The sequence below is a fragment of the Mustela putorius genome, unplaced genomic scaffold, assembly GCF_011764305.1.
Source record: "Mustela putorius furo isolate JIRA1106 unplaced genomic scaffold, ASM1176430v1.1 tig00000460_pilon_pilon_pilon, whole genome shotgun sequence".
Classification (NCBI taxonomy): Eukaryota; Metazoa; Chordata; class Mammalia; order Carnivora; family Mustelidae; genus Mustela; species Mustela putorius.
In genome coordinates, this window is record NW_025421389.1 from 15,187,461 (window position 1) to 15,209,966 (window position 22,506).

Consider the following 22,506-nt stretch of genomic DNA (forward strand, 5'->3'; position numbering starts at 1 on the left):
AGCCATTTTCCAATCTTCTTCCTAGGGGAGGAGCAGGGATTTTCCATTTCTTCAGCGGTTCTCTGGAGTCTATCTTTCCCCGGGCTTTTTAAAAGCTCCTCTCCCTCCCTTTTCGGAGCTTATTGGAGGTCTGTCCCCGGCACGCGCCCTCCTTTGCAGGAACACGGAGCGTGAGGTGGAGACAGGGGAGGTTGGGACACAAGATCCAGTTCAGTGTGTGTCCCAGGCCAGTCCCCTCACTGAGCCCCAATCCTCATCACCCCCTGGTAGGTAGTGGGGCTCAGCACAGGCAGGCAAAGAATGGATGGGACCCATCCGATGAGAACCCGCACTGAGGATCATATCCTAAGCAGATACCCCCTTCCGACCCGGGGATGTAGTGCTTTGAAACTAGAAAATGCCTGGTCTGAAAGAGAGGAAAGAACAAGTCCAGCAATACACAGGGCTCTGTGTATTCAGAGGGAAGTTGGCAGGGTTGTGCTCGGGCAGAGAAACTCCGAGTGGTACAAAGGGACGTGCCCAGAGTGGAGAAATCATGCTAATTGTGTGCGCCGGAGCTGGAGAACGCCACCCAAAATGAAGAGAGAAAGGGGAGCCCCATCCAGAGCCTTCAGTGCCTTGAGCCTCACTCCTTTTGTCTACCTTCTTCTGATCCAGACAGGTAGGAGACCAGAAGAGTAAGAGAGGGTCTGGAGAGGGGGCCCGCAATCTGCAAAAGGGAGGGAGGGAGAGCTGAAGGTCAGAATGCCTTTAAGGTGGGAGGAGGGGAGAGAGCTAAGCGGCCGTGGGAAGCATCTCAGTCAATTCAGGCATTAGTGTTGAATGTATTTCTTCATTCTCTGTGCCTCCCGCCCGGCCCCTGCGCCCCTCCCCCAAAAGGCTGCATGACTTTGGAGCTCCCACGGCATTCAGTACATTAGATAGAGGGCAGTGGGCCATTTCTTATGGGATGTCTTGTTGGCGTGGGCCAGTCCGGCGTTTTTTCCAAGGGATCATGATGGGGCTTGGAGAGGTGGGGGAGATCTGGGTTTTGTGCCTCCCCAACCCCCACCCCGGCTGCCCTGAGTGTAAAACAGCAAGGGAGATGAAATAAGCTTGGGAGATAATGAGCCATTTGGTTTTTGGTTTTTGGTTTTTGGAAATCACACTAGTCTATCCATAACTCACCCCATGCCATAGACCCCTACCTTCTGTACTGCCCCCTACCAACTCCTTAGAGAACCGATCTTACTTTAAATAGATGTGTGTCTGTGTATGTGTGTGTGCGGGCATGGGTGTGTACACACACACACATACTCACACTACTCCAGAGAGCCTGGCAATTCACAGTTTACTGGGGCAAACCGATGCAAAGATCATTCTAATAAAATGCAGAAACTCCTATGTGTCTGATACACAGAAGAGGCCCGGGATCAGAGAGATGTCACCTACCCCATCCACAAAGCTGGTGCTCGTGGTGGAGGGTGGGGTGGGGAGGCATATTTGGACAGGCGTCCTGGGAATGTCCGCACTACATTTTAAAAGATGAGAATACTAAATAGGTGTGGGAACGGGCATTATAGTTGGGGAAATGGGCAAAGGTCAATATTTTGAAATGGCACCATGCATTTGGGGGCAGCCCAGCCACTCAACTTAGCTGGAGAGGAAAATGTGAATTTGGCAAGAGCCTTGTAAACCATACTAAGGAACCTGGGACATAATCTGTAAACAGTGAAGGGGGAGAGTGGGTATTGGATGGCTTGTGTTTCGGAGAGCTCGTTCCGCGGCGAGGCATTGGGGAAGAAGCTGGAGGCAAATGAGATAGGCAGGGAAGCCTGTACCCATTTGCTAGGACTGCTGGGACAAAGAACCACACACTGGGTGGCTTAAACAGCAGAAATGTCTAGTCTCACAGTTCTGCAGGCTAAAACATTGAGATCAAGGTCAGATTCTCTTTGGGGTGCTAAGGAAGGATCTGTTCCAGGCCTCTCTGCTGGCTTTAGGTAGTTCCTGGGCTGGGGCAGCAGAACTTCTCTCTTTACAGGACATTCTCTTATGCTTGTGTCTGTGTCCAATTTCCATTTTTTATCAGAACATGAGTCATACTAGATTAGGGGCCCATTCTCCTCCAGTATGACCTCATCTCAGCTTATTACATCTGCAATAACCCCATTGCCAAATAAGATCCCATTTGAGGTACTGGGGGTCAGGACTTCAACATACCAATTTGGGGCTGCGGGGGGGCACAAGGTAACTGATAACAAGACTATTGTGATAGTTCAAAAGAGAAATAACATGAGCTGGAATTAGGATAAAAATAGGGGGAACAGGGCATGTGGAGACAGTATTTTGGAGGGAAGGTCAGGACCTAGTGATTGACAGGAAGTGGGAGGATCCAGAGAGGGCAGTAGGATTTCTGTGTGAAACCTGAAGTGACACCTGGGACAGGGTTGGGGGTATGATCATGAGTACTCTCGGTACTTAGGTTGACATGCCCATGAGACATCTATGGGAAATTGTGAAATAGCCTAAAGCAGGGGTGAGGGTGGGGGGCAGAGAGGTCAGCTTATAGGTGAAATCCAGAACAATGAGAATGGATAATATCACCTAGGAGGAGAAAATGGGCTGAACATGGAAAAACAAGTAACCCCAAGTAACCCCAAGATTTGTAGCGGAAGGTAGAGGGGGAAAAAGGCCCTCTGGGAAGGCCAAGAAGGAACAGTGAGAGAGACAGAGGGAGAACTAAAAGACTGTGGTGTCCAAAAAGTTAGGGGAGTTGGGAGTTTTTTGGAGAATGAGCATCAAATGTGTCAAAAACTTCCAGTATATCAAGAACCAATTATAGTTCAACCGTTATTATTATATTACAACTAAAAGGGTTTGTTGGAGATGGCAATTCAGAGGTAACTATTCACCTTAGTGAGAGTGGTCTCGGTAGAAATTACAGTGAGTGGAAGGAACCAACAGAGCTGAAAATACGGAGGCAGTGAATTGAGAATACAAAGTGCACAGGGAAATACACAAGTCAGAGCTGTCCTTAAATTCTTTCAGGTCATCAAATGGTAAGGAAAAAAGTTATAGAAAGACCTTGAGTGTCAGTGTGACCAGGTAAAAACAAAAGGTGACCACGGATCTTCTGTGTGGGAAAATGTGAGCCAGTAAATAGAGCACAACATAAAAACTAGGCTGATGGGATATTAGTTATGACCTACAATGGGTAAGAGGTAAGTGCAGGCTTGGGCCATGGTATTGCTGAGAGAACAACAAAGAGCTAAGATCCCACAAGGAATTTCTGCCGTGCTCACTATGTTAGGAAAATGCCATCTTCTGTAACAAATATGTTCTAAAATTTAAGTTCCATGTAATAGTACATATTACTATGTAATAGGACAATACAGTTCTAGTCCAGGCCTGGGATGAGGAAGAGCTCTGTTCCGTGAAGTTCTCAGGGACCAAGTTGATAAAGCTCTCTATCAATTCTGACATGTGTTTTCAGTAGTCACCCTGTTACCCTGAGGTTTTTCTCCATTTCTTTCAGGTAAATAATTAAAAAACAAACAAAACAAAACAACCAGAAAACGAACAACAGGAGAGAGGTTTTTCTAAACTATAAGTGGTACCTATAAATTCCACTGCTTCTATTGGCTGGAAGTCAATCACATAGCCATATCTAAGTGCAAAAAAGTCTGGGAAATGTAGTTTTCTATGATCAGCACTTAAAGGGGGTAAGAAACACTTGGTCTTCTTTTTTTTTTTTTAAAGATTTTATTTATTTATTTGACAGAGAGAGACTCAGCGAGAGAGGGAACACAAGCAGGGGGAGCAGAGAGGGAGAAGCAGGCTTCCTGCAGAGCAGGGAGCCTGATGTGGGCCTCGATCCCAGGACCTGAGCCAAAGACAGACGCTTCAAGACTAGCCACCCAGGTGCCCAACACTCAGTCTTTAATGCTTTGTCCCTAACATTGACAAATGAGGCTTTCCTAAACTGATCACAGCCCAATTCATGAAACATTCAAACAAGGTTTTTTTCTAGAGGCTAGAACACCAACATACAGACATGAACATGGCATGCCATAGATCTAAATAATCCGACTGTCAACATTTTACTTTCTGAGATCCTAGAACTATTCCATCCTCTAGGAGCCCAAGAGGAAGAAGTCCCTCACCTGGCTTCTATCCATTTAGCCCTAAGATTACCTCCATATTGTAGGTCTTATCTTTTTCTTCTAACAGAGAGTTATGTATGGAAATGCATTTAACCTAAGGATACAGTTTAAAGAACCTTTAAAATGTGAATGAACCCATGGAACCAGACTCCAAGATCAAGAAATAGAACACTTCGGCACCTCAGAATCATGTGCATTCTATTTCAGTTACCGTTGCCCTCCAGGGTTACAGTGGTATCCTAACTTCTAATACAGATGAATTTTGCATGTCTTTGAACTTTGTATAAATGGAATTGTACGCATGCATTCTTTTGTATCTGCTTTCGCTGAACACCAAATCTGTAAGATCCATTTGCGTTGCTGTTGAAATTGTTATGTGTTTGGTTTCAGTGCCTTATAGTATTCCATCGTAGGAATATACCACAGTTTATATTTCTATTCAACTTTGATAGACACTTTGGTTGTTTCTAGTTTGGGGCTCTATTGAGACAGTTGTTAAGATACTCTAGTACCTGTCTTTTGGTGAACAGGTGTACGCATTTCTTTGGGGATATGCCTAGGAGTCAAACTGCTGAGTTATATGTGTGTATTTAACTTTAGTAGATATGGTCAAACAATTTTCAAAAGTGATTGGATCAATCCACTTTCCCACCAGCAGCTCCAGACATGCCACATCTTCACCAGCAACTATATGTGTCTCTTTTTCATTGTAGTCACCCTAGTGAGTATGAGGTGGTATCAAATTATGGTTTAAAATTCCTTTTCCATTATTATTATTAAGGAAGTTCTATCTTTTTCATATCATTAGTAATTATTTGGATAGTTAGAAGTACCTCTTAGAAGTACCTCTTCTAAGTCTTCTGCCCATTTTCTACTAAGTTTTCTGGATTTTTTAAAAAAGTATTGATTTGTAGTTTAAGAAATATGCTTTGGATACAAGTCGTTTGTAGGATATATGCCTTGTAAATATCTCTCATCCTGCAGCTTGCCTTTCTCTCTCTCTCTCTCTTTTTTGCCTTTTACTCTCTTATTGGTATCTTCTGATGACAGAAACTCTTAATTTTATTGTGTTCATGTATCACTTCCTTCTTTTATGGGTTTCACTCTTGTGTCCTAAGAAATCTGTCTGCCTTCAAGGCACAGAGATATTCTCCTATGTTTTCCTTTTTTTTTTTTTTAATGTTGTTTTACCTTTCCCATTTAGATCCATAATTGACGTAGAATTGACGTTTGTGTAAGGTGTGAGGTAAGGATCAAGATTCATTTCTTTCCTAGATGGCCTGGCACTATTTATTGCAGAAAGAATCCTTTCCCCCCAGAGCACTGAAGCATCACCTTTTCATAAGTCAAGTGGTCATATAAAGTTTATTTTTAGACTCTCTGTTCTATTCCACTAATCTGTTTGTCTAGTCTTGTGCACTATCACAAGGTTAACCTCCTACAATTTTGGTTGGTATTGTATTACATTTATAAGTCAGTTTTGGAGAGTTGACAGCTTAACAGCAGTGCTTGTTCTGATCTAAAACAGGGTAAATCTCTGTGTGCCATCTTAATACCTATTAGCTATATACACATCACTGAACATCTATACACTTTAAAGTACAGATAGAAAGCTACAAAGACCTCTCTCTTCCTGGATCCCAAGGGCCTTCTTCACACTTTCTGTTTCCTGGCTTTCTCCTGTGTTCCTGAATGACTGACACTTAAAATGAGTTCACACTCTTATTGGCCCTTGGAGGTCTCAACAGGATACCAACAGGAGAACCCAACACAGTAACCTCAACAAGTATGTAATCAGTAGGGCACCTATAGGACAGGACAAAAAAGGGGCTTATTCTCAGAGCATTGATCACTAGGAAGAACATTAAAAACCAAAAGCAGAAAGCAAAATGTTTTCCCTTTAGAAAACCACACTATGTGCTACCCGTGGATTCTTTTTCTCTTTTCTCTCTTTTTTCCATCCTTTTTAAAATTAACATATAATGTATTTGTTTCTTCAGAGGTACAGGACTGTGAATCATCAGTCTTATCATAGCACTCATCCACCCCAGTGTCCATAGCCCAGACACCCTATCTCCTCCACCTCCCCGCACCCCTCAGTTTGTCTCCTGAGATTGAGTCTCTTATGGTTTGTCTCCCTCCCTGGTCCCATCTTGTTTCATTTTCCAACCCCTTCCCCCCATGACCTCCCTGCCCTGCCTCTTAAATTCCTTATATCAGAAAGATCATATGATAATTGTCTTTCTCTGATTGACTTATTTTGCTTAGCATAATACTCTCTAGTTCCATCCACATTGTTGCAAATGGCAAGATTTTGGGGGTTTTGATGGCTGCATAGTATTCCATTGTGTATATATGAACCATATCTTCTTTATCCATTCATCTGATGGACATCTGGGTTCTTTCCATAGTTTGGCTATTGTGGACATTGCTGCTATAAACATTCACCATCCTTGGATTTTTGTATGCAGTTCTGCTCACTTCACCTCAATAATAATAATAATAATAATAGAATTGGAGAAAGGTCAGAGAAGGGTATCTGTGATGGCCAGAGGGACTTCTTTGTGATGATAGACCCAAACAAGACAAAAACCCATAAAAAAGGATATAACTTCAGCCCATGGTGCTCATGAGTATGGATTAGGTGTAAAAGACCAAATCCTAGAATACCTGTTTGGCATCTTTGACACTTTTAAAAGGAAAATTTCAGGCAAATACTGGTAAAAGGAAAACTATGCCAAGCATAAAGGAACATAGAAAAATGAAGAGATGATGATTCCTTTAAAGGAAGAGGCTTTAAGGGAATCCAAGGCCTCTGGCATATACATTCTCATATTTTAAAGCTTAACATTCTTTGGTTGTCACTGCTGGACAAAACCCTCCTTGAGAGAGGCCACCTATCAGTATGGCACAGTTTAAGTTGACAGGTAAATCTTGCTGTGATGTCAATTTCCTTTTGTTCAGCCTCTAGTGGGAACAGAGACTTTCTATATAATGATGCCTCAGAGACTCAAGGACCATGATTAAGTTAATCACTTCTCAAGGTTGAATAGCCCTAGACCCTTTTATTTCCACTGTGGATCATAGTTGTTACAGCCATTTCCTCATTTCTGTGTCCTGCTTTGGCCCCTGTCCCAGTTCTCTGTGTCCCTTGAAAGTTGTAGAACCCTGAACTTAATACCAACTCTAATTTTGGCTAGAGTTTTTGGAAACAGGGTTTGCTCAGCAAAATACTTTCTTTGTTAACTTCTTGGAAAGACTGCTCCATTCATTTCTGAACATGTGTACATACATCCCTGCGACTCATGGTCATACCCATGTTCCTGCACACAAGAAAGGTGCCCACCTAAAGGAAGGTGAAGCCTAAGGCAATCCATAATGCGGTAGCTTTTCCAATGTTTTTATGCAGAAGAATCAAATTTAAACTGACAAAAAGAACTGATCTGAGCTGGGAAGACATCACAAAAGGACCATAGGACCTTGTACAGGACACAGGGGAATCTCAAGGGAGGGCCAGAGAAGATGAAAGGGAGGGGGAATCCCTTCCACTTTTCCTTGGAGCTGGGACTGTCACTTCCCAACCTCCTGGATGGAGAACCTCAAAGTTTGATGCAGGACGTTTCTGCATATACAACCCTCACGCATACACACCCCACTGCTTCCAACTGTGTCCTGAACAGAGGTTCCCCAACCATTTACTCATCACCACCATGGCCTTTAAAGAAACTCAATGACTTTTCTCAGGGCCATCTGAAGTCCCACATACCAAAGTCTATTTGCCTATTAAGGGAACTCTGAAAACTTGTTTTTCTAAATCAAGCCAAACCTGAGACCTCGCAGTGTCTAGGGAAGAAATCCCACCTAAACAATCACAAAGAGTGCCTGGGTGGCTCAGTGGATTAGGCCGCTGCCTTCGGCTCAGGTCATGATCTCAGGGTCCTGGGATCGAGCCCTGCATCGGGCTCTCTGCTCAGCAGGGAGCCTGCTTCCTCCTCTCTCTCTCTCTGCCTGCCTCTCCGACTACTTGTGATTTCTCTCTGTCAAATAAATAAATAAAATCTTTAAAAAAAAAAAACAATCACAGAAACTGAGAGCTGGAAGAAATTTGAAGTATTATGTGATCAAATGGATTTCAGTCTGATACACAGAGCCAGCGGGATTCCTAGTAGTGCCCCAAATTATTGGGGAGGACAGGAGTCTGGTCCCCACCATCTCTTCTACCAAATCTTTGAGCCAGAACTAGACTTTGTTTTCATTCTTATACATGCTTTTACGGGAAAAAAATATCTTCAATAAAAAATATTTGAAAATATTTGATTTTGTCCATCTACCTCCCCCAAATCAAAAATCCTCTTGATAACAAGCCTAGGGGGTCTCTGGGTGACTCTGTTGGTTAAGCAACTGACTCTTGGTTTCAGCTCGGGTCATGAGATCCAGCCCTGCATTGGGTTCCATGCTCAGGGAGGAGTCTGCTTGAGATTCTCTACCTCTGCCCCTCCCTTGCTCTCTTGTGTGCTCTCTCTCTTTCAAATAAATAAATGAGTCTTTTTTTTTTTAAAGAATATATCATAGTCCTACATATGGCAGCTTTAATCATTCAAATAGTCTCTTCCACTTTTAAGGTTTTATGGTTCTAACATACCTGGCAGGTAAGGGATCATAGAATGCCAGAGTTGAGAAGACCCCTTGTGATCATCAGGGCTCACAACCTCCCTATGCATAGGAGGAAACTGAAAAAGCACAAAGAAGTGAAAGAACAGCAATGGGCCTTTCCTCGACCCCTTTCAAAGGTGATGAGCTCACTCCTTAACAAAGAGCTTGTTCCAAAAATGGACTGAATAGGCTTATTACATTTGCTTTGATCTCCATAACTCACCTTTTAGTTTAATGCCCTCTTGGTTTGGGCTGGGTCCTTTGAGCTCAAGGAGGAGAATAAAGAAGGGAAAGGTACAACTTAACTTCCCCCAATTTAAAAAATAGTAGCAGAGTGGGAGAGTGGGAGAAAGATACAGGGAACTTCAGAGGCAGTGACCATCAGAGAGAGCAGCTGGGGGTACAGAGGGACTGAGAACCTGACCTGTAAGTGTCTGTTTAGCTAACCTCAGCCCTGCTCGCAACTGACGTCCTCTCCAGAAGACCTTCCTTTGGGTAGTCGTAATGTTCTACAAGGACATGTTACACTAATGAATGGCATCGGTTCAGGTCCCAAAGCCCCCTAAGAGATCTCTGAAATATGAGATCCAACTCTAGATGGGATAACCACTGGACACGATGGCAAAATCCCAGAATGGCAGGGCTGGAACAAGTGGTTGTAACATCAGGTTTGCCACTTATTTTACCTACCTGAGTCCCAAACAGAGAAGTGACTTCTCCTAGGTCCTAAGTCAATAATAAGGTCCCAAGTCTCTGATGTTCACTCGTGTGTTCTCTCCACTACATGACAGTAGGTGATGTATGTGTTGTGCTTTTCCTTTGTGAACCTGATGAGGAAGTTCTTGTTGTTACTTGTATCCTGATTTTCTAAATGAGAAGAATGTGGCCTAGAATGATGGCTTGCCCAGGTCCACATAACCTGAAATGGTAGAGCCCAATCTTACAAGGTCTTCTGATTCCAAACTCTTTGTTCTGCCCATCCCAAATCCCTCTTGTATAGGAGTTGCCTGTTGGGCTGGGGCCTGGGTGTATTTCCAAAACCAACTACTCAGCTGAAGAACTGTTCAGCCCTGGGCAGGCCTAGTAAAGTGTTCCTTGCCACCAGGGCAAGGAAAGAGGAGACTCTCAGTATGAATGAAGAAGGGCCCCTAAACTTCCCCTTTATTGGCACTGTCTTGTGGCACATTCCCTTCTCTATGAATCTCTGTTTCCACGCTTCTCCATTCCCTACTTTCCCAATCCCCAATCAAGAAGCAAATCTGACAAACTCATCCTGAGGTCTATGTTTTGCTCGTTGATACATCCCCAGGGCACAGAGCAGTACTTGGCACATGGGAAGTTCTCAATAAATGTTTCTGTGAATGGAGCACATAGTGTGTGGGTTAGTTGGAGGTCTTCCTCAAGAGAAAGGTACTGGAGAAAACCACCAGAGGCAGAGAGAGGCCCAGTGAAAAGAAGGACTGAGGGCAATGGGATGGGTGTGAGGGTGATGGAGGATCAGAGAGGCCCAGAGCTATCGTGGGTATGGAGATGGCATCAGGGCTAAGAAGGAAGGACTGACAGGGCATGAGGAGCCCAGAGGGTGAGGCATGAAGACAACTGGGGACATAAAGGATGGAGAGGGTTAGGGAGCCAAGGGTCTGATACTGCCTTCTCCCCGTGGGTGTCCGTCCACAGAGCCGCTGGAGGGGGTGAACATCACCAGCCCGGTGCGCCTGATCCATGGCACGGTGGGGAAGTCAGCCCTGCTCTCCGTGCAGTACAGCAGCACGAGCAGTGACAAGCCCGTGGTGAAGTGGCAGCTGAAGAGGGACAAGCCAGTGACCGTGGTACAGTCCATTGGCACAGAGGTCATTGGCACCTTACGGCCTGACTACCGAGACCGCATCCGCCTCTTCGAAAATGGCTCCCTGCTTCTCAGTGACCTGCAGCTGGCCGACGAAGGCACCTATGAGGTTGAGATCTCCATCACGGATGACACGTTCACCGGGGAGAAGACCATCAACCTCACTGTGGATGGTAAAGTGCTCTGACAGGGACGGAGACGGGACTGGTCCTGAGATTTGGGCAGGGACTGCCCAGTACACCAGCCAGATCCCGGACATACCAACACAGAAACCACTTGGGAGCTGAGAGTAAGACAGTCGGGCATCAGAGTTTTTTGGCAGACAGGACACAGCTAATGCACACGGAGTGCTTACTGTGGGCCAGAAACTAGTCTAAGTGTTTTGCATATCTTGACTCATTTAATGCTGATAATAATGTAGGCATAGTTAATATAACTTACCCCATTTTGTAGATACAGAGCCTGAGCCACGAAGAGGTTGACTAACTTGCCCAAGGTCATACAGCTGGTATGTGATAGAGCCAATACTGGAACCCAGACATTTGGAACCTAGGTTTAGCCCAACTGAAATAAGTTCCAGGCTGGGCCAGTTTCAAGACATCTTGAAAAGGCATTTGAGAAGAAGGAAGGGAAGGTTTGTGAGGGCAGGGACCATGGCTGTCTTATTCAGCATTGTACCCTCTGTGCTTAGTATGTGCTCCACAAATAATCGGTAAAGAAATGAATGAATGAATGAATGAATGGGTGGATTATGGGGAAAGATTGGACTGATGATCCCTAAAGGGCCTCTCAGACCACAAATCGAGTTGCAACATGTTGGAAGGCGGGGAGTTACGAAGTGGAGGGGAGACACTGTTTGGCTCCGGCTCACAGGCTCCCCCACCTCTGGGACTCAGTGCCCATTTCCAGGCCACAGGTGTTAGTGGCTTCCACCACTGTGCTGGAGCTCAGCGAGGCCTTCACCCTGAACTGCTCGCACGAGAACGGCACCAAGCCCAGCTACACCTGGCTGAAGGATGGCAAACCCCTCCTCAATGACTCGAGAATGCTCCTGTCCCCTGACCACAAGGTGCTCACCATCACCCGCGTGCTCATGGAAGACGATGACCTGTACAGCTGTGTCGTGGAGAACCCCATCAGTGAGGGCCGCAGCCTGCCTATCAAGATCACCGTTTACAGTGAGTGCCCTGTCTTCTTGCCCTTGGAACTCCAAATCCTGAGAGGTCGGCACTGTGAGGGACTGAGGACAGCCCAGACAGAGGTCCCCTAGATGGGGAGAGAGAGGCAGGGATGGGCCAGCTCTCCACGGAGGCCAGCAACCTGTGGGAAGTGGGCTTAGCCAGCTCCGCCTGCCATAGGCCAGCCAAGCCTCTTGGGGCTCCTTTTCTCTTCCTTCTGCCACAGGAGCTCTCCTCACCAGACTTGTTCCCCTCTGAACCCTTTCCTACCTCTCGACCTCTCTCTCTCTTCCCAGGAAGAAGCTCCCTCTACATCATCTTGTCCACAGGAGGCATCTTCCTCCTTGTGACCTTAGTGACAGTCTGTGCCTGCTGGAAACCCTCCAAAAAGTCTGGGTAATTCTTCAAGTTCCACACCCTGAGTGCCCTAATCCTTCCATCCATCCCCACCCCATGCTCTAGTCTTCTTAGTCTCTTAAATGCCCATCCCCCCAGGGCCCTGCCCCTCTTTCCCCCGGAGATCCCTCCTTAGCCTTGCACATAATGCATATGGAACTATACATTCTGGGCTCACAACCCCCAACAGCCCCTCCCCTCAAACAATGGTTTCCCTTAGGGCACCTTTTTTGGGCGGGGCATGGTGGTTGTGGTTAATGAACTGCGTTATGATTATCGGCAGTTTACAGATAATAACACTGAGACTCAGTGTTCGGGGACTTGCTGGCAATGCCAGCCACAGAGGCGACTCATTCCAAAGCTCACGGGCTATTGCCACTCCCGCTGCCCCCAGCCCATCCTCCTGTTACAAGGCCTCTCTTGTGGCCACCAGATTCCACTCGCGACCCTGCCCCTCAGACCCTCCCCTGCTCACACTCATTCTGTTCAGAGGCTGCTGGGTTGCTTTGCAGGAAGAAGAGGAAGTTGGAGAAGCAGAGCTCCCTGGAATATATGGACCAGAACGACGACCGTCTGAAACCAGAAGGTGAGCTCCCAGCCACCCACTCACCCATCCCATCGGCACTCAGATCAGTGGGCTGCTGGGAAAAGGCAGAAGTGGGCCGCAAGGAAGCCAGCTGTGCAGGGCCCCTTCCTCCAAGTGCACGAAGACTGCAGAGCAGGGAGACGTGCAGCCAAGGTAGGACCCCAGGTATTCTGGATCCTTTGGTGGAGGTTGTGGCGGGGCCTTGACCGGCTCCTCGGGGAGCGAAGAGTGTAGGTGCTGGCTGGTGGAAAGGGTCCTGTACAGCGCCAGCCACCCCCACTCTTCGCTCTGCGCAGCGGATACCCTCCCACGGGGCGGCGAGCAGGAGCGGAAGAACCCCATGGCTCTGTATATCCTGAAAGACAAGGTGAGCACACTTGGGTCAGTGCCCCACAAACACACAGTGAGCCCTACTGCGTTCCGGGGTGCCATAGCCACATGGAACTGATCTCTCTTTATAGCACTCCGAGGAACCGGGAAATAATTGTGTCACCCGCCCTTTAGGGCTCAGAAAAATAAGGCTGACAGAGGTGAAATGACTTGCCCAGGATCAAACAAGTAAATACACATTAAGTGGCAGATCTAGGCTTCTAGGTCTCTGGATTCTAACTCTGATGATTCCCCCACTGATCTACAACGGAGTCTGTCTCAGGCTGGGCCAGACAAGTGGGAAGAGGAGACTAAGGGCACAGAGCGCTCAAGTTAATGCATGTCAGCATTTACCGAGCACCTGTTACCTGCCAGGCACCACGAAGGGTCTGTATGGCCAGACTTCTGTCTGCCGTATTGCACCGGGTGGGAGAGTAGAGGGAACCCTGCTCCTTCAGCTCCGTACGGGGCGCTCACCCTGGCGGCGCGTGTCCTTGCAGGACTCCCCGGAGCCCGAGGAGAACCCCGCCCCGGAGCCTCGGAGCACCACTGAGCCTGGCCCGCCGGGCTACTCTGTGTCGCCGGGAGTACCCGGCCGCTCGCCGGGGCTGCCCATCCGCTCGGCCCGCCGCTACCCGCGCTCCCCCGCGCGCTCCCCAGCCACCGGCCGAACGCACACGTCGCCACCCCGGGCCCCGAGCTCGCCCGGCCGCTCGCGCAGCGCCTCGCGCACACTGCGGACTGCGGGCGTGCACCTGATCCGCGAGCAAGACGAGGCCAGCCCGGTGGAGATCAGCGCCTGAGCCTCCTCGGGACCCCCGGGGTGGGGGCGCGCCCTGCAAAGAGGCGGGTGCCCAGGGAAGGCTGGGGGGTGGGGGGGCGCGACCGCTGCCGCCAGGGGAGGTCCCCGCGAGGGCGCGGGGGTCTCGCGTGGGGGCCAGCCTAGGCATGGGGACGCAGTGGGGCAGCCAGGAGTGTCTCAAGTGGTGAAACCGGGTGGCGTTTGCTCCTGGTTTCACCGGCTGTGTTCTCAGTGGGTATGGGCTGTGCCCTTTTAGGACCATATAGATTATTAAATTTCTGGCCCAATCCCCCAAGAGTCTTATGGAAACTAACATCAGTAACCTAACCCCCATGACTCTCCTGTGCCCTTCCTACCGAGCTCTGTGCTCCTACCCACCTTCCTCCCCTCCGAGCCAACGCCTGTTCCCGGGACACTTTCTTGGCAAGCTCGGATTAGAGAGGCCACTTACCCAAAAGGAACAGCTGTCCTAAACTTGCCAGTTAGTGGGTGCACAGAGGACAGTTCTGAGCATCCGGGAAATTATTGTGAAGACAGTGCCTTATAGCGCCCTGCTCTGGGCTTCTGGTACCTGGGTGCGTACCAGTTGGTGAGGCAGGAGTCAAATTCATTCCTTTGACCCCTGACCTGCGCCCTAGCAAGGGCAAAGGATTCAACCCTCCAGAGCTTGATGTCCTCCCAAAGCCTCTGTCAGGGGCTACCAAGCATTCTTTCCTTCTCTATTCCTATAGAGAAGGAGGTTCTCACTCCCGTGACCCAGAAAGCTAGATTAAGTGAAGAAAAAAAAAATTGTTTTAAACCCTCACACCTATGCCTTCTCCCTAGCTTCCTTACAAAACAAGCCTTTCAAACAATCAGGATCCCTGGGAAAGGTCCTTGGGCTTCCTTCAGCTCTAAGAGTGTAAGGTTCCAGTTTGCAGAATGATGGTGGGGAAGGGGAGGAGGAGGAGGCTTACTGCTGCCCACAATGGTAAGGAGACAAACTCCAACACTTGGCCTCCAGCCTCCCACCTGCCTTGTTCCAGGATACTTAGATCCCAGGAGATAAGACAAGAGCAGACTCCCTAATCACACAAGCATAGAATTATAGAGAGGTTGGGCCCCTGCGTCACCAGGTTATGCCCATGTCACTGCCTCTTGAACAGTTTGCAGGAGACACAGTAATCTACTGTGTGAGCAGTGAGGACAATTAAAAATCTGTAAGAGAAGGAAGGCATCTGTGTTCTAACCTCCCATCCCTGATGCCTGTAGGGGTCCTTGCATCCCTGGCCACACCCCAAATTCCTGAGCTCCAGCCCCGACTCTCCACCATCCTACAGAGAAACACCCCTGTCCCCAACCACTCCACACTGGGGCAAGTTTTGTTCCAGCCGCAAGGGCAACAACATTTCTAATTGGCCCCCTTCACCCTTACCTCGACAGCATGCCCCTCCCAGCTCCCTGTCCCCGTGCACTTCTCCAAGGCTCACTGAGCAGGTGCCTTTGCGGCTTTCCCTTCTTGGCCAGAACTGCTCCCCTAATTTTGGGTTCTTCATCCAGAATGAGATCCTGCCTGCAGGGGAAAGTTGCTCAGGCAGGTGGAAGATGCAGGGCTTGGAGAAGGGTACAGGCTGTTCTGTTTTGGGAGGCAGGGTTGAAGTAAGTGGGGGAGGAGAGCATGCTATACCCCATGGCTTGGGGCTAAATCCCTGAGGGGCCAGCTTCCCAGGCTCAAGCCAAATCTGCCTTAAATCTGGGGTTGGGGGGATAAGTAAGGAAGTGGTTTTGTTTTTGTTTTGTTTTGTTTTGATCTTCATCTTTGTATTACCAGCATCTAGCAGAGTGCCTAGCACATACTGGATGTTCAATAAACTTTTGATGAAATGAAAGGACAACTTTATTGCACTTAAGCAAAGAGAACAAAACAAGGAGCTTAAAAAAGCTAGTCATTTCCCTTTTCCTTTTGCTTCTCGTCTTCCTTTATCATCCTTCACCGTCTTTGCAAATCCCGAGTTGTCCACTCCAAATCAGCACTCACTCACTCACCCATTCACTCATTCATTCATTCCAGTGCTCCCTCATTTATTCAACCAATGTGTTGATCTACCTTGGACTAGGCCCTGTGTGAGACACTGGGGAAACAGTGTAACTATGCCATGACCCTTAGCCAGAAGACAGTTCCATGGAGGAAGACAGGTGAGCAAGCAGGTTATTACAATACAGTGTGAAAAATGCCATGACTGAAGTCGTTAGAGCAGATCCTGAGAGCTCGTAAGAGAATCATCTAACCTAGATTAGGGGTTGCCAGCCAAAGTGTCTTGGAGAACAGGCTTGAACTTAGTCTTAGAGAGATTAGTTATTCAGGTGAGGAAACAGGATAAAAGGACACATATTCCAGGGGAAAGGAGCAGCCTGTATAAAAGCTTGCAAGTATAAGGTGAGTCTAGACTACTTGGCACTCATAAAATGTCGATTATCCAGGAGCAAATGTTTATTTTAGCACAGTAATGGAAGACTAGACTTCAGTTAGTGGCAGGGTGGGGGAGCTGAGCCCAAGACTCCTGGATTAAGTTGGTATCCCAGAAGGGAGTCCCAAGCTCCCAAAATAAAAATGCAAATCCTCCCTGGAGAAAGGCATCTCCTAAAATTTTCAAAGATTAAGGTCAAGCTGGTATGACCATGAAAGGCTGCTAAACATAGAAGGAAACAAATCACCATGAGTGAGAGTCAGCTGATAGAAGAAGCAGTAAATTTAGAACCCCAAGGCCCTCAGATATTGAAATTATCACATTAGAATATAAAATAACTATGAAATGTTTGAAGAGATGAAAGACAAAATTGTAGAAATGAACCAGCAACAGGGGACTGTCGAAAGTGACCCAAGTGGAACAGGAACGAAATAGAACTATTACAAGTAAAAACGGAACTTACACAAATAAAAATGCAAATGAGAAAATTAAACAGCACACTAAGTAGAGTTGAAGAGAGTTAGTTCAATTGGAAGATGGGTCCGAAGAAATGTCTCAGAGTAAGGCACAGACCAAGAAGAAGATGAAAAATAGGAAAAAGAGAGTAAAGGACATGGCACACAGAATGAAAAAACCAAGCATGTATTTTGCCAAGAGCTCAAAGAGGAGAATAGATACATGGAAGAGAGACGATATTTTAAGAGTAATGACTGAAGTTTTTGTAGAACTCATGATAAATGTAAATATACAGGTAAAGGAAGGGTATTAACACACACTACATAAATTTTTAAATTTCCACTTTTACGCAAAATATAGTAAAAGCAGAGTATACCAAAGACAAAGAGAAAATGTTAAAAAGCATCCAGAGAGAGAAAGATGGGTCTTGCATGTTCACATAATAATAAAAATCACTAGTTAGTGGAGTGTATCTTCAAAATAATAGACACAAATAACTATTAACCTAGATTATTGTACCTAGCCAAGCAATCTTCTAAATATGAGGACAAAATAAAAGTATTATCAGATGAACAAAAACTACAGTTTACCACCAACACTATAAGAATTCCCAAAGGGTATATTTTGGGAAGAAGGAAAAGCAAGATTTGAGATTCAAAAAAGAATGGTGGGTAAAAACGTAGGCAAATCTATAATAGTGCCTCATAAAATCATGGTAATAGTATCTAATTTGTACTTTCCAAAACCTGACAAATAAAATACAGGAAAATGATAGCATGTAAATTGGGAAGGATATTAATCGAATGAAACTATGGCAAGATTCTTGAATTCTTTGCGGAGGGGATGTTGTTTAAGATAGTAACTTCAGATTTTATCAAATAATCAAGGGAACCTTATCAGGGTAACCACTAAAAGAATAGAATGAGAGAATTGGTTTAAATTCCAAAACAATAAAAAGGGAAAAAAGAAGAGAGAAGCAAACATAAACTCAATTTTTTTTTAAGTCAAGAAAAAAAGAAAAAAACCTGACACAGGAAAAGTGAAACTATAGAAAGTCAAAAATAAGATGGTAGAAACAAGGCAAAATTAAAAATAAATTGTAAATTGCCTAAATTTATCAGTTAAAATATTATCTGTTGGGTTATATTTTTGATAATCCAGCCATATGTTATTTAAATGAAATACACCCAATATAAACATTTGCAAAAGTTGAGAATAAAGTAACAGAAAAAGGTATACCAGGCAAACAGCAAGCAAGAGGAAGCTGGGATAACTATTAACCATAACCACAAGACACATGGACTTCGGGACAAAAAGCCTAATTAGTGAGATGATCTTACATCCTGTTTGCCTGAGACAGTCCTGGCTTACTCCTGTTATCCTAGCAACAACCAGTATGTCCTTTGACTTCCAATTAAATAGATTGCCTCTTTAATATTAGGACTAAATGAGGTGCCTTGAATTTGAGTGCAAATAATTTATTTCAGGAAACACCAGTAGAGTGTAAGGAAGTAGATCAGGAAAGCAATCAAAGTCAGTAAAGGGTATGTTATGAAACCAGTTAAAACTGTGGGAAACTGGAGCTCAGTACTATGGGGGACTATGGGAGAGCAGTGTTGAAATCAGATTTTAGATCAACAGATCTCAGGGTAATCCCAACTGAGAGACAAGGCAACTGGGGTATTGATCAGCCAGATCTCCATACATCGTGAGCCTTAGCGCCTACTGCTTCTGGCTTGTCCTGCATGTGTCCAGATTTGGTCCCCAAACAGAAAGCAGCCTTCAGCTAGAGGTAACTTCTGAAGAATTGTACATGGAACCTCAGTGGTGTCTGCTACACAGGGTAACTACATTTATTGAAAGATTTATTTTACCCAAACAATTAAAATTGAATTGTGTGTGTCTAAGTAACTTCAAAATATACGAGATACATATGTATACATGTATCACACTTCTCTTATCCATCCAGGTTGTTTCCATATCTTGGCTATTGTGAATAATGCTACAATGAACATAGGACTGAAGGTTTCTTTTTCTTTTTTTAAGATTTTATTTATTTATTTTTTGACAGACAGAGATCCCAAGTAGGCAGAGAAGCAGGCAGAGGGAGAGGCTCCCTGCTGAGCAGAGAGCCCTATGTGGGGCTCGATCCCAGGACCCTGAGATCATGACCTGAGCCGAAGGCAGAGGCTTTAACCCACTGAGCCACCCAGGTGCTCAGGACCAGAGGTATCTTAATGAGATCTAGATTTCAATTCCTTCAGATATATATCCAGAAGAGAGATTGCTGAGTCATATAACAGTTCTATTTTTAATTTTTTCTAAGAACCTTCATAGCTGTTTTCCACAGTGGCTCTACAATTCACATTCCCAACAGTACCCTGGGAGGTTACCTTTTCTCCATACCCTCGTCATCCTTTGTCTTCTGGATACAGCCATTCTAACTGATGTGAGGTGGTATCTTATCGTGGTTTTGATTTGCACTTGCCTGATAAACCATGGTTTATCCATTCACTTACTGAAGGACATCTGGGTTACTTCCAAGTTTTGACAATTAGGAATAAAGCTGCTGCAAACATCTGTGTGCAGATTTTTGTGTGGATGGAAGTTTTCAACTCCTTTGGGTAAATACCAAGAATGCAAGAAAAATTTAAAAATAGAAAATTCACGGAATGCCTGGGTGGCTCAGGCAGTTAAGCCAACTATTAAGTCAACTATTGGTTTTGGCTCTCGTCGTGATCTCAGGGTCGTGAGATCGAGGCCTATGAAGAGCCCTTCATCGACCAGAGAGGCCCATGAAGATACTCTCCGGTCAACAGGGAGTCTGCTCCCCCTCTCACTCTCTTTCTGCCCCTCCCTCTGCTCCTGCTCTTTCCCCCTCTCAAATAAATAAATAAATAAATAAATACATCTTTAAAAAAATAGAAAATTCATAGATGTTTTCCCCCACATTAACAGACTAAAGGAGACAAACTATCTCAATAGATGCCAGGGAAAACCTTGTAGAGTTTAATGCTTAATCATGATCAAAAGCTCTTAACAAACTAGAAATAAAAGGACACTTTATTTTTTTTTAATTTATTTCTTTGACAGGCGGAGACCACAAGTAGGCAGAGAAGCAGGCAGAGAGAGAGGAGGAAGCAGGCTCCCTGCTGAGCAGAGAGCCTGATGTGGGGCTTGATCCCAGGATCCCAGGCTCCCCAAAAAAAGGACACTTAAAAAAAAAAGGACAATTTTGTAATCCGATTAATAGTATCTACAAAACACCAACAGCAACCCTCATTCTTTTTTTTTTTTCTTTAAAGATTTTATTTATTTATTTGACACAGAGAGAGATCACAAGTAGGCAGAGAGGCGGGCAGAGAAAGAGAGAGAGGAGGAAGCAGGCTCCCCACTGAGTAGAGAGCCCGATGCAGGACTTCATCCCAGGACCCTGGGATCATGACCTGAGCTGAAGGCAGAGGCTTTAACCCACTGAGCCACCCAGGTGCCCCAACCCTCATTCTTAATGGAGAAACATTAGAAGAATTCATTCTAAGTGAAGAAGGAAACAAAGACCCATGGTCACTCTCTCTGGTCAACACGATCCTGGCAATGCAGGAAAAAAAAAAAAAGTATGAAGAAGGGAAATAAAAAAACAAAAACTTCATATTTGGATTATATGTTTTCCTACATAGACAACTCGAAAGAACTGACAAACTACGAGACAAAATGTCAGAGTATCTCAGTTCTTTCTGCTTTGTAAGGAACCACCCCAAAACTGAGTGACTTAAAAGAACAGTTGGGGCACCTGGGTGGCTCAGTGGGTTAAAGCCACTGCCTTCAGCTCAAGTCATGATCCCAGGGTCCTGGGATCGAGCCCCACATCGGGTTCTCTGCTCCAGGGAGAGTCTGCTTCCTCCTCTCTCTCCCTGCCTGCCTCTCTGCCTACTTGTGATCTCTGTCTGTCAAATAAATAAATAAATAATTAAAAAAAAAAAAAGGCAGCTACTTGGCTACTTGGGGCACCTGGGTGGCTCAGTCGTTTAGTGTCTGCCTTCAGCTCAGGTCATCATCCCAGCCAGGGTACTGGGATGGAGCCCTTCTTCAGGCTCCCTGCTCAGGGGGGAAGTCTGCTTTTCCCTTTCCCACTCCCCCTGCTCGTATTCCCTCCTCTCTCTCTCTCTCTCTCTCTCTCTCTGTCAAATAAATAAATAAAATCTTTTAAAAAAAAAAAAGAGTGGCTATTTTATTCAGTCGCAATTCTTTGTGTCAGTAGTCTGCGTTGGACTTGCTGAGTGATTCACTTGCTGGTGCCATGGGTTACTTGTGTGACCACATCATCTGCTATCCTGAGCTGGATCTGGGTGCCTAAGATAGTCTCACCCACCTGTCTGCTGATTGATACGGGTGGTTGGCTAGTAAGTCTAAGAATCCTCAGCTAGCATAGCTCATCTCTACCGAGCTTCTTCGTGTAGCAGCCTCAGAGAGGTGTTTCAAAAGGTCAAGAGCATGTACGCGACTAATGAATCGTTGAACACTACATCAAAAACTGATGCTGGCTAACTGAACATTAAAAAAAAAAAAAAAAAAAAAAAAAAAAAGTCAAGAGTAGAAGCTGCAAGCCCTCTAGAGGCTTAGATCTGAACGTTCCACACATCACATCACTTCCACTGTATTCCGTTGGTCAAAGCAATTCACGAGGCCAGTTGAGCTTTTGGGGAAAAGATTCTACTTCTTTGGGGGAGGGGTGACAAGCATTGCACAGGAACAAGTGTACAGGATAGTAGGGAGTACTGCAACTGTCTTTGCTTAAGGAGTCAGCTAAAAACACATTTAACAAAATGTGGGCAGCAAAATCTAAAACATTATTGAAAGACGTGAAGGAGGGGTGTCTGTGTGGCTCAGTGGGTTAAGCCTCTGCCTTAGGCTCAGGTCATGATCTCAGGTTTGTGGCATCAGGCCCCACATTAGGCTCTCTGCTCAGCTGGGAGCCTGCTTCCCATCCCCCATGCTCTCTGCCTGCCTCTCTGCCTACTTGTGATCTCTGTCTGTAATAAATAAATAAAATCTTGAAGGAAAGAAAGGAAGGAAAGAAAGAAAAGAAAGAAGGAAAACTAAAGAAAGAAAGAAAGAAAGTGTGAAAGGTGTGAAGGAAGAGCGAAATAAAGGGAAAGGTATACGTGTTCATGAATAGGAAGACTTAATGTTACAAGATGTCAGTTCTTCCTATACATTCAATCAGGTCCACAAGGTTTGCAAGGAACTTGACAAGCTGAAGCCCTGAGTAGAGCCAATACACTTCTGAAAAAGAAGGGGAGAATAACTCACCCTTCCAGGTCTCAAGATTTATTAGGTAGCTCTAGTAATTAAGACAATGTGATGTTCACACAGGGATAGATAAATAGGCCAATGAAACAAGCTACATATGTATGGACATTTGGTGGGTAACAAGGAATCATGGCAAGTCACTAAATAAGTAGTATTGGGAGTATTGTTGACTATCTGAAAATATATATGTGCACACACACACACACACATATATATATATACATAAGCCATATAAAATAATCAATTAGTGATAGGTCAAAGACTTAAGTGTGAGATTTTCATACTTTCAGAAGAAAATATGGAAGATTATCTTTTTGG

General features: G+C 45.5%; 1 protein-coding gene across 2 annotated transcripts; it reads left to right on the forward strand.

The window, feature by feature from the left end:
• Positions 1–205: 205 nt before the first annotated feature.
• On the forward strand, positions 206–15,847 carry HEPACAM (hepatic and glial cell adhesion molecule). 2 transcript variants are annotated; one of them, XM_004750169.3, is made up of 7 exons: positions 206–661; positions 10,476–10,817; positions 11,541–11,822; positions 12,119–12,218; positions 12,731–12,957; positions 13,101–13,171; positions 13,674–15,847. In XM_004750169.3, exons 1-7 carry the CDS (start codon positions 301–303, stop codon positions 13,974–13,976), a joined length of 1,686 nt encoding a protein of 561 aa, XP_004750226.1. In that variant the 5' UTR covers positions 206–300; the 3' UTR covers positions 13,977–15,847. The 2 variants fall into 2 exon arrangements, with proteins under 2 accessions (XP_004750226.1, XP_004750227.1); XM_004750170.3 differs by having other exon boundaries at positions 207–661; positions 12,731–12,804.
• The last annotated feature ends 6,659 nt before the right edge of the window (positions 15,848–22,506 follow it).

Excerpts from the sequence above, each read along its gene's own strand:
- HEPACAM (XM_004750169.3), top strand. The coding sequence starts at position 301 with ATGGATGGGACCCATCCGATGAGAACCCGCACTGAGGATCATATCCTA. Across the intron at positions 662-10,475 it reads CCTTCTTCTGATCCAGACAG|AGCCGCTGGAGGGGGTGAAC; the intron begins GTAGGAGACCAG and ends GTCCGTCCACAG. Across the intron at positions 11,823-12,118 it reads TATCAAGATCACCGTTTACA|GAAGAAGCTCCCTCTACATC; the intron begins GTGAGTGCCCTG and ends CTCTCTTCCCAG.